At 59.7% G+C, this 11,512-nt stretch overlaps 1 protein-coding gene across 2 annotated transcripts; it reads left to right on the forward strand.

Moving 5' to 3' along the window:
* Positions 1 to 6,504: 6,504 nt before the first annotated feature.
* On the forward strand, positions 6,505 to 11,074 carry MYL2 (myosin light chain 2; the record flags this gene model as incomplete). 2 transcript variants are annotated; one of them, XM_082007480.1, is made up of 7 exons in its annotated part: positions 6,505 to 6,618; positions 7,585 to 7,674; positions 8,357 to 8,432; positions 9,333 to 9,437; positions 10,641 to 10,716; positions 10,799 to 10,847; positions 10,976 to 11,074. In XM_082007480.1, the coding sequence occupies 7 exons, from the start codon at positions 6,505 to 6,507 to the stop codon at positions 11,072 to 11,074; spliced, it is 609 nt and encodes a 202-aa protein (XP_081863606.1). The 2 variants fall into 2 exon arrangements, with proteins under 2 accessions (XP_081863606.1, XP_081863607.1); XM_082007481.1 differs by lacking the exons at positions 6,505 to 6,618; positions 8,357 to 8,432 and having other exon boundaries at positions 7,591 to 7,674; positions 9,290 to 9,437.
* Positions 11,075 to 11,512: the final 438 nt, after the last annotated feature.

Raw genomic sequence — 11,512 nt, forward strand, 5'->3', positions numbered from 1 at the left:
AGGCTTGCTCTGGGAACCCAAGTGCTATAAATAGATCCCTTTTTAACCCCACAGCCACAAAAATCTGAGAGCCCATGCCACTGGGAGGCACTGAGATTTGTAATGGGGTTGGGTCTGCTGGTGGTGCCAGGCAGGTGCTTCACCTTTGGCTTAATGAGGCTGTAATTAGCCAGGGGTGAGAGCACAGGCTGCGCAAGGGGGGAATGTCCCCATGGGGATTCGTTTCCGCCCCTCTCAGGACCCTGTGCAGGGAAGGTTTGTTTACAGGACGGGTCAATAGACCCAAGTGGGCTGGATGGTCTTTGCTGGGGGTGAGAGTTGGTTTCTGCTGTTTGATACCAAGATGTCCTCTCCACGCCAGCGGTGGGGATGGCTCAGTCTGCTCATGACCAAGATGCTCCAGGCATCTGCTGTTGGACACCATCAGAGACAGGTCCCAGCAAGGGGACCTTCTCCTTGCTCCCACAAAGCTGATCTCACCCCCATAAATCACTGCCCTGCTCTGCCGCCAAGGGAACAGAGGAGCCCGCTCATAAATCAGAAATAAAACTAACTTGGCGTCTTTGGTGAGCAAATTAAATTGTGGGCTTTGCAGGAATGCTTCTGTTTGGCCAAATCATTAATAATTCAATGGGAGCCATAAGGAAGAGGAGAGGGGCTGTGCCCCGTGCTGCACAGAGGGATGGAGAGCCATGGGGTGGCACGCTCCCTGCCCGCTCCCCGTGTCCCCTCCAGCACCGCCCCACTGGCCCCGGGACACCCCGGGGAGGGCGGGGGGAGCCCGGTCCTGCCGCCCCCCCCGCCCCCAAGGCTCACCCGCCCCGGGGAGCGCTGCGAGGCGTGGGTTAATAAATCAGTTTGTCTCCAGAACGGTTTGCTTTGTGCACCTGACAATAGCCCGTTGTAAATGGCAGCCCCTTGCCTCCTCTTCTGAAAGGCTTTTAATTAAAATATGGAAGGGGCTTTTCTGTGTAATTTAAAAAAAAATAATAGTTGGGTTTCAAGACACTCCCATTTCAGGCGTTAATTTATTCTCGCCTTCCTGCCGTTTGTGATCCGCACGATAAATCCTTTGTGCGGTGATCCGGCCCCATTAGGTGGCCGAGGAGCGATGCTGGCAGCCAGAGCCACGTGCCAGCGGCGATGGTGGCCTGGCTTGGCCACCGTGTCCCGAGGACGGGCAGGGGGACGCCAGGAGCTGCACCGAGGGACAGCAATGCCAGCAAGGGCGAGGGGGACGAGTCAGGCCCTGGGGGTCCCAGGAGCTCAGGCCTAGCTTCGGCCCTGGGCGCAGAGCTGAAAGACCCTGGCGGAGACACGGGCGGCCGCACCCGGGGCTCGTCCCCGTCCCGTGCCGGGGAAGGCAGCGCAGCCCCTGCCAGCTGTCACCCAGCGGAGCTGCGTCCCGGGCTCCGGGCAACCCTGGCAGGGGTCCTGCCACCTCCCTCGTGCCCCCCACCGCAGGGTCTCTGCCTCCTCCGGCCGGAGAGGCCCGGGCATCCCCGCAGCCCCAGCATGGCGCTGCTCTAGTCCCTTCCCCACATTCGCACACACGATTTGAAGTGTTTGACCGCGTGCAAGACCGATACCGCGGGTGATGCAGCTTCATGGCCAGCTCCCCTCTCCCTCCTGCCCCTCTCCCTGCCCATCTCCCTCCTGCCCCTCTCTGCCCCTCTCCCTCCTGCCCCTCTCCCTGCCCATCTCCGTCCTGCCTCTCTCCCTCCTGCCCCTCTCCCTGCCCACCTCCCTCCTGCCCCTCTCCCTCCTGCCACTCTCTTTGCCCATCTCCCTCCTGCCCCTCTCTGCCCCTCTCCCTCCTGCCCCTCTCCCTGCCCATCTCCGTCCTGCCCCTCTCCCTCCTGCCCCTCTCCCTGCCCACCTCCCTCCTGCCTCTCTCCCTCCTGCCCCTTTCCCTGCCCATCTCCGTCCTGCCCCTCTCCCTCCTGCCCCTCTCGCTGTCCCCCTCCCTCCTGCCCCTCTCCCTGCCCTCCCCCGCCCCTCTCCCTGCCGCTCTCCCGTCCCTCTCCCCCCGCCCCTCCGGGACCGGGCAGCGCCCGCTACAACGGCGCCACCTGGCGGCCGTCGTGGTAGCTGCAGCGCGTCCCCCCCCGGGCCGGGGCGGGGGCGCACGGGGGGACACGGGGGGCACAGGGCGGGCCTGGGGAGAGGCTCACCGCGGGGGGACACCCCGAGTGGGACACTAAGGGACATGGAGGGTGCATGGAGCCCCAAGAGTGCAGGTTGAGACACCGCGGGGGGGGCATAGCACCCCTCCATCTCCCCTCGGTGCCCACCGCGGCTCCCGCACGGCGTGCACTGAGCCGTGCCCGGCCTCAGCCCTCGGTGCCGCCTGGGTGCCTCACGATGTGCCGTGAGGCTGCCCGGGCCCCTCCACTGGCCACGTTTCTGCCACGGCTACTTATTTCCAGGCACATTCCCCCTACAATTAGCACACGCTCTTTAATTAATTTTCCTCTTTCATAGCTTTGCCCAAATTATCTCAACTATGGCGCCATTCGGGTGCGCGCGGTGGATAATGCTGCTATTTATGGCTTTCCCCTGTCAGTGCCGCAGCTCGGGAGGCCAGGACAGCCGCCTCCTCGTGGGGCCGCATCCTGTGCAGAGCACCGGGCACACCCCTGGGATGGCCAGCAGCTCAGGGATGGGGGTATCGTGCACCCTTGTCCCCAATACCTGCCCCATCCTCAGGCCAGCCGGCTCCGAGCTCTGTTTTGTGGGCAGCAGCTCTTCCCCAGGCCCCTGAGCTGGGCAAGTCCTCCTGGCCATTACTGCAGTGATATATCCTTTCGAGGGAAAATGGAGCTGAATCAGGCAAAGCTGCTAAATTAAGTCTGTCTGGAATCAGCTGTTAAACACTGAAATCTTCTGAACACCAAGGGGAGATGGATAAAACCCTTTAAAAGCTCCTGAAGACGCTGCCAGCAGAGAGGGGATGCGAGGGGGAGCATGCCGAGCAAGGGCGAGCCCAGGGAAAGGGAAGGATGCCCCCAAACCCCCAGCAATGGGAACGAAGGCGCAGGGATGTGGCTGAGGGCGCCGAGGCCATCCATGGCAGAGGAGATGAGCTTCGGCCACCAGCCAGCACTGGGCCACACGGGACACCCCCATGGACCCCCTCGGTGTGAGCACCGGGGATGGGGTGGCCACGGCCACCGGCTTCAAACTGCAGCTCTGAGCTGCACGAATCCATCTTTCTACCTTTAATAAGCTTTCTCTCTTTAAAAATAATCATTACCAATAAACAAATATACCAGCCAGTGTATATAAGCATCAAATTAAGTAGCTACATGCATTTGTTATACTTGATATAGCCTTGTTAACTGGAAATTCCTAGGTTTGGAATATGTATTGATTTCAGCAAACATATATTATTTTACTGTAAGTACCAACAGCCATTGCAGCTAATATACAACAGTTTAATTTAAAATGCATTAGTTTAATAAAAATGCGTAAAATAGAAGAGAATTGCATTAGCTTCAATAAAAAATTCAATTTCATAAATATTATCCAGTGTTAAAATGCATTGATTTCCCGGGAAAATGTATTGGTCAAAGGTAATTTACATTGGTTTGAATGGGAATGTACCGGCGTGTATACATATGTATTAGTTTAGTCAAATGTATCTGATCACAGAAAAAAATATCGGTTGGAGCAAAAGATATTCATAAGGAAACTGCAACGGCGTGGAGCGAGCGGCTGTGCGGGCTGGCTCTGGAGCATCCCGGCACGCCGGCGCGGCTGTGCTCGGCCAGCCCTGGGGCTGGCACAGCCCTAAATCGGCTCCGCTGACGTCCAGGCTCGGGGCCAGCCGTGCGCGCAGTGCTGCCAGGCTCCCCGGGACGAAGGGAGCCCGTTATCGCCCCGGCAGGGCTTGGCTGGGGCGCAGGCACGCGTCTCGCTCGGGCAGAGCACGCGCCTTGGAAAGAGCGGGGGTTAATCAAATCCTTTTGACTCCATTTTTTATCGAGCTCGAGAGGGGCTGTCCTATTAATTAGAAAGGCTTTTTCATGTAAAACACAGGCTCTTTTGCAGATAAGAAGGGACGATGCTTGATTTTGCCATGGCGCAGATACGTGTGTTACTCCCTGACATCCATTCACAGGCTGCAGCCGCTTGCCGGCAGCTCTTTTGTTCGCTACAGGGCTCTATAGGCATGTATGTACATACATATATATTTAAAGCACTCATTTTTTTCCTGGATGCCAATATGTGCCCCAATATCCACAACAGGAGAAGGAAAAGGTGCTGGGAACCACCTCCATCCCCAGGCTGGAGCAGGATCCTCACCGGGGCGGCAGGATGCGGCCCGTGCAGCACAGAGGATTACGTCTGACAGTGAGAAGTGAGCAGCAGAGCAGATGCACCGTCTTACAAATTACGACAGAAACGCAGGCAGCCATCTGCACCCCATCCCTGGCCAGGATTTCTGTGCCGCGCCCAGCGCAGCCGGCCCCTCGAAGTCCCCAGCCGCCATCTTACCCCCAACTACAATGTGGGCAACACCGGGGAGAGACCGAGGTCTGGCCTCTTCCAGGCTAGGCAGGCAGAAACGGTGCTTTCCCCCTCAAAAAAAACATCCTGGGAAATCTCCGTGGCTCCAGGGCTCCCATGCCGCCAGCCATGCCCCGGCAGGGACACGGAGCCAGGGATGGGCTGCACCCGGGCGGTGCCGGCGGCTCCATGGCCGACCGGTCCCGTTAAACCGCTACACATCACTTCCCTGATGCTTATGGATTTTTCCTTAATGCCACAAATTAAGGTAATTGGGCTCGGCTGGCCGATGAATCCAGCTGGACTGGGCAGGAGGAGGGAGCGTTGGCGCCGAGATCGATCCCACTCATCCCCGGCTGTGCCCGCGGGCCCGGGGCTGGTGCTTACCCCAGCTCTGCCCCTCAGCGCTCCCGCCTGCCCTTTCGCTCAGGCACACCCCAAAACCCATCCCGAGATTCCTTCCTGCAGCAGCAGCTCCATCCAGACAAGGCAGTCATTCCTGGATCAGGAGATTTCTCCTCTCCGGACACTTTTCCCTACATGTTTCCCTGCTGCCTACTTAAATCCTCCCCGTGATGCCACCCGGCAGCCGGGCCTCGAGGTGCAACCGCGCGGCAAGTGCCAGGGATTAAACACGGTATCTGTGTCCTCTGGGGAAACAAGGGCAGCGTCTGGGCAGAGCCCGGAGCTCTGGGGATCCCATTTCACGCTGCCTTTTGTTCCCAGCCGCGTCCCAGTCCTCCCCGCTCGCCCATCAGCCTGCTCCGCGTGCGGAGGGGACGATGGCGGGCAGCGGTGCGGGCAGCGAGGCCGGCGGCCTCCCACACCCCGGCCACCGGGTCAGGGCCGCGCTGGGCGCGGCAGAGCTTGAGGGGGTTGCCGCCGCGGTGGCTGACGGGCATCGTTGGGCCCCCCGCGCCATTCCCACGCCAGCACGCCCACGCTCCCGGGCCAAGGCGAGAGGGAGGGGGGATAAAATTAACAGGCTAAAAATACCGAAGACAAAACAGAACCGCCGCGCTGGCCAGCAGCTCTGCTCCACGCGGGTGCCGGGGACAGGTCTCAGACCCCGGCAGTGGTTTCGCAGGGTTCCTGCCCGCCTGCCCACGGGTTCGGGGGCTCCCGCCGCAGAAACGCGGCCTGCGGCCAGGGCGGGCGTGCTGTGCCCGGGCTGGTGAGCCGCGGCGGCCGGGCTGCGTGAGCGCCGGTGCTCCTGGGTGCTGCAGGATGTGTCCCCGCGCCGGCTGCCGGCGCCCGGGACGGGGAGAGTTAATCGTGTGCGTCTCGCCGGGACCAGGGCAAGCAAGTGTTCGGCTTAACTGGGCGACAGGTGCCTCGGTGGGGGGTGACACATGAGAGAGGAGCCCCGCGTGCCTGCCCGGCTTTGCGGGAGCTCAGCATCCGCCTCCGGCCTCGTCCCGGCGCTCTGGGGCAGGGTGCTGGTCCGAGCTGCCGCTGCAGCGGAGCGGTCCCCTTCGTCCAGAGACGGGGCCGCCGGCAGCCTCTTCGGCTCCTTGGGCGCTACAGACGATAGGACCCCGTCGCTCCCCGGACAGCGGGGCTCCAGCAGCCGAGCAGCGCCCGGCTTTGCCGTGCCAACGCTGCCGTGGGGCGTGGAGGTTCTCAAAGATGCCTGGCGGGACCGTGGCGAAACATCCACGTCCCAAGGCTTGGGGGACTGTAGCCACGGGTCCCCCCAAGCCAAGTCCTTCCTGCACGTCCCGGCGAAGGGGAAAAGCCCGGCCCCAGCCCGACTGACAAACGCAGGTGGGATTGCTCGGGTGCAGTCCGCGCCTCGGGTCCGCATCTCCAGCGTGGGAGCTGCGGGGCCGCCTGGCTCTTCGTTAACCTTGAAACCCGCTCTGGCTCACATGTCATGTCAGCCGGTGACAACAACAAGCTGCTATTCCAGATTAGAGAGAGAGGGACAGAGAAAGTCGGAGACAACAGGGCTGGGGGTGGCTAACTTACCTATTACAGCCAAAAGTGGACATGGGGTTATTTTTAACCCAGAGTGGGATGTATTTATTGTTTCAGCCCGGGGGAAGCAAGGGACTGCCTCTGAGACGCCTCTCGCAGCAACGGCGGCGGCTGTGCGGAGCCATGGTGAGTACCGAGAGCCCCAAGCTCCAGGGAGAAGAGGCAAAAATCCGTTAGCTTTTTCACCAGGGTGGCTTTAATGGGCAGAGAGTGATGGAGGCGACAGGGATCTGACAGCCAAGGTTCCTCCTGCCCTGGAAAGGGGATGAGCAAATCAGGGAGTACCTGGCTGCATCAGCAGCATCCCGTGCGGGACAGAGAGGTGTCTCCCATGCTAGCAGCGCTTTCTAACTGGGGCAGACCGTTTCGGGGTCCAGATGCCGTCTTTCTGCTTTCCCTTCCTCCATGCAGTGAGAGGAAGGGCCGTTGCGTCCCCCGAAACCCTCCTGCTCTGCCTCCTCCCGGCAGACCCCCACGATCAGAGGGGACGGCTGCCGGAGCGCGCAGCTGGAACGAGGGATGGCAGGCAGGGTGGGATGGTGAGCAGCTCTGCCCTCCGCTCCTGTTTAAAAGACGCATGGAGCCATGTCTGGTTGTTTCAAGCCTCAGTGGAGGAGGAGGCAGATTTTTTTTAATAAGCAAACATTTTAGTAAGTGCTGTGCTCTTAGCGGGGTAAGGAAGCGCCTAACAACCACAGCCCTTGCATGCCGCCTCAGCAGCGCGCTCCCAAACACGTGTTTCCACCAGGGAAGATCTCATTTCCAGTGCCGATCCTTTTATCTGCCATAGCCTTTGGTGGGGAAGTGATTTCCCAACTCATCTTTCCTCAGACCTATTTGCCTAAATTCATCAGGCAAAGATGGAGCTGTGATTTAAGCAGGAATCTTAACGTCCCTCAGTATCTTGGAGGGTCGCGTGTGCCCAGAGCTCCTGAGCAATGCACGGGAAAATCACCAAGCACCCAAGTGCAGCGGCAGCAGCAGCCCAGAGCTACCGTGAAGGACTCACGACTAAGAATAGGGTAGTTTCATGCTTTTATTCCATACCATAAAAAGCCAGTGAGTTAGTGATACATACTTGAACCCCTGCAGGCACCCAAGAAAGCCAAGAAGAGGATTGAAGGTGCTAATTCCAATGTCTTCTCCATGTTCGAGCAGGCCCAGATCCAGGAATTCAAAGAGGTAGGTGGGTTTGGTAGAAATGACCGAGGGTCCTTGATGAGATGTGACCTTCAACTCTTTCCTCAGCGCTTTCAGAGCGGTGACAGCTGGCTTGCAACGAGAGGCAGCATGCCCGGTTTTGAGTCATTTTATTTTAAAAGCGCGAATAACAACTTGGTGACATCGTGAAACACGGCATCGCCTCACAGCTTCCTAGGAGCCCACACCCCGCGGAGGAACCGGCAGCACCCAGGAGAGCAGGAGCACATCTCCCAGCCAGCTCCCGCCTGCGGTGCCAGGACCTCTTCACGACTTACCCCCTGCATGGCTGGCACACGGTCCTGTGTAGATCCCAGTTACTGGTCCCAGTTGGGGGAGCTGATGGCTCAGCCTGTCTTCCCCAGCTGATCTCATCCCAAGGCAAGAGGGCTTTGTCCCAGGCAGAGGGTCTGGAGGGAATTAGGGCTTGGGCTGCCGTAGGAAGCCATCACCCTGCACTGCCCAAGGGTGCAGGAGCCAGGATTGCTGCTGGATTAAGTTGTTGCTCCCTCACTGGATGAGGACCCCCAAAGCCCCATCCTGGGCTGGGCTCAAAGTGCTCTTGTCCCTCCAAGTCAAAGGAAGGAGGAGGAGGAGGGTACTAAGGCCTTTGCAAAGGCCGACAGCTCTCCCTGTGCTCCCTGCCCTCCTCCTGTTCTTTCAGGCATTCACCATCATGGATCAGAACCGGGATGGCTTCATTGACAAGGCGGACCTGAGAGACACGTTTGCTGCGCTCGGTGAGCCCCTTTTTGGGACCCTCCCCTCCCCAACAGCTTCGACGACATTAGACCTATTAAGTGAGAAACCACCTGTGAGCCCCCATTCAGCCAAGCACCAGCAGTTCCCCAGATCCCCTGTTTTGCTGAAAACCTCCTGATCCAAAATCGCTTCTGTTAGCTGGTGAGGTGCCTCGGGGGGTGACTCAGAGCAGCCCCCGCAGCAGCGGGTGTTTAATCCTGTAGGTACTAGAGAGGAGCCGGCTCCTGGATTATCCGCAGCCAAGTGCTCCCCGCCTCCTCGCATGCTAAGAAGCCCCTGGCTGTGCCCATCCCACAGCATCCCTGGGTGTTTGGGCATTAGGGGGATTTGTGGGGTTTGTGGGAAGCCGCGAAGCTGTGAGCTTGGCGGTCTCATCACGGAGGCCGGCACGAACCAGCGACGGCTCCAAGGAGTCCCAAAGACCACGCAGCCTCAGGTGAAAGGATGGAGGCATTCGGTCCCGTTCGTTTCTGATGCTGGCAACCAGGAGAACCACTGGTTTTGACCAAAAACACCTTCTGAGGAGGGTTGAAGCAAGCTGATCTGTGGGGCAGTGAGGGAAGGAAGCAGCACCGCCCAGTCCTTTGCAGCCCTCTTTTCTGCGATCTGGGAGCCCAAGAAACCAGAGCTGGAGGTGCCCAGCTCACCCATCCTCTACCAGCACGTGATTCTTCCATCCTCACTTCTGCTACTGCCGCTCCTTGTCAGAGACGGCTCCCCAGGGCTGAGCTGCTGCCCTCGGGTGGGGAAAAAACCTCCAGGGGAAGGGTCCCGTGGTGTGTCTTGTAGCCCCCGGCACTTCGAGCAGAGCTCAGAGGTCTGCATGCACTTGCAGGTGGACATGGACATGCAATTCACCCAACGCTGCTCTCCCCTAGGGCGTCTGAACGTGAAAAACGAGGAGATCGATGAGATGATAAAGGAGGCACCCGGCCCAATCAACTTCACCGTGTTCCTCACCATGTTTGGGGAGAAACTCAAGGGTGAGAGGGGACCCAGGGAGCTGGGGGCAGGGGGTCAGTGGGCACCCACACCATCACCAATATCCTGTCCCACCTGGGGAAGCCGCCCAACTCCTGGGGCGTCCGTCACCCTTGAAGGTGAGACCCGTCAGAGGCTCCTTGGAGGCTTCAGGTGGGAGCTACTAAAGGAAAGCCAGGTGGCACCAACTGCCATACTGCAGTGCGCGGAGCCTGGGAGGTGGGTCAGAACAAAGATACCTCCCACGTCATGGTCAAGAGGTGACACCTGGGGACAGCCACGGGATACTTGTGAGATGATCTCCCTCACCCATCCCTCCTGCATCCCTTAGTGCCACCTTCTCCCAGTGGCAGCACAGGAATGCCCCCAAAGATAGAGGCTTTGGTGGGACCACCACTGGCAACAACCTCTCTCCCAAAGAGCTCCAGTCCTCGACCTCCAAATCCTGGACTTGGGTGCTCTCCCTGCCGCCCCGTCCCCAGACACTGCAGATTGGACAAACTCAGCGTCATGTACCCTGAGCAACTGTCCCCAGGGAGGTCCCTGTGCCCCAAAACTCATGCTGACTTGCCATACCAATGGTCCGAAAGACAGGGCTGGGGCTGCCTGTCCAGAGACCTGGATCTCATCCTGTGTCTCTCCAGCCTGTTGGGAGGTATGAGCAGGTCTCTGTGCCTCAGTTTCCCCAGCCATTTAAAAAAACAATGGGCTGTGATGCTGCTGTCCCAGTAGAAGGAGAGTTCTTGCAGCACCTCTGTACCTGCTGACACCAATGGTGGCACCAATGGCCACCCTGGCCAGGGCACTGCCAGGGCTACAGCATGACTTTGACCCAACGGCCCCAGCCGGCTGCACCCTGTATCACTTACGCAACTGGAGGCATGCAGCCTCTCCGCAGCTCTCCAGGAGGCTACGCGGCCCCAAGGGCCTGTGCCTGGAGCTCTATAAATACACCCAAAGATTAGATAGATGCCGGATGGCCGGGCGGTGGTGACAGGGCCTGCTCTGTGGGCACACCACGACCCTACGTCTGCTCCTCCCCATGCCACCACCCGCGCTTGAGGCCCCAGCTGCAGGGGCGGCATTCCTGCAGGGCCCCCTGCTTCCCAGCCTGCCCCCCCCTTCCCCTCAAAGGATGGGGGAAGCAGGAGGCTGCAGCTGGCTTCCTCCTCCACCTCCAATGGCCGTGGCCATGTCATCCACAGGTGCCGACCCGGAGGAGACGATCCTGAATGCGTTCAAGGTGTTTGATCCAGAGGGGAAAGGCTTGAAATCTGCCTAGTGAGTGCAGGGGTGCCTGGGGGGGAGAGTGGGCATCCCCACCGAGCCCTCCCCGGTGCTCACTGTGCTCTCTTGTTTGCAGCATCAAAGAAATGCTGATGACGCAGGGTGAGAGGTTTTCCCAGGAAGAGGTATGAGCTCCTTCCCACCCTCTGCCAGCCTCCCGAGCCCTCCATCCCGACAGATCCCCAGCCCTCCTCCCAGCCCCAGCCCCAAACCCCTTCTGTGCTGCCTTTTCACCCTGGCTCTTTCCTGGCAGGTCGATCAGATGTTCGCAGCCTTCCCTCCAGACATGTCTGGCAACCTGGATTACAAAAACCTTGTCCACGTCATTACTCATGGCGAAGAGAAGGACTAGTCCATGCTCGGCACTGGGGCTGGCATCACCTCTCTCTAGGTCGCACGGGGGGGTCCCTTTGCCTTTCCCCTCAGGGAACACGTGAATGGCATCCACATTAAACTGCCTTTTGGCGAGAGGAAATCCAGCCACCGGTGTGAGCGGCGCTTGGGCTTGCGTGGTGTGTCTGCACGGTGCTCCTGTGCCCAGCAGCAGCTCCCAGACCCCTCCCAGACCCCGCTGCCCTCATCCTCCCGGCCCCGCTGCACGTCACCCTCACGTGCCCTCGAGTCCCTCTGCCCCCGGCGAGATTTGGGGCCTGCAGAAGGCCTTGGGCTCCTTCCAGAGGAGAAGGGAGATGGAACGACGTCCAGGGTGCAGAAGCAGAGGGGGAGCTCAAGAGTGAAACTGTTTATTTAATTCATCCCCACCGGGCTCTCACACCTTAGCGCCATTCCT

Source organism: Phaethon aethereus (assembly GCF_964289735.1).
Source record: "Phaethon aethereus genome assembly, chromosome: 17".
Classification (NCBI taxonomy): Eukaryota; Metazoa; Chordata; class Aves; order Phaethontiformes; family Phaethontidae; genus Phaethon; species Phaethon aethereus.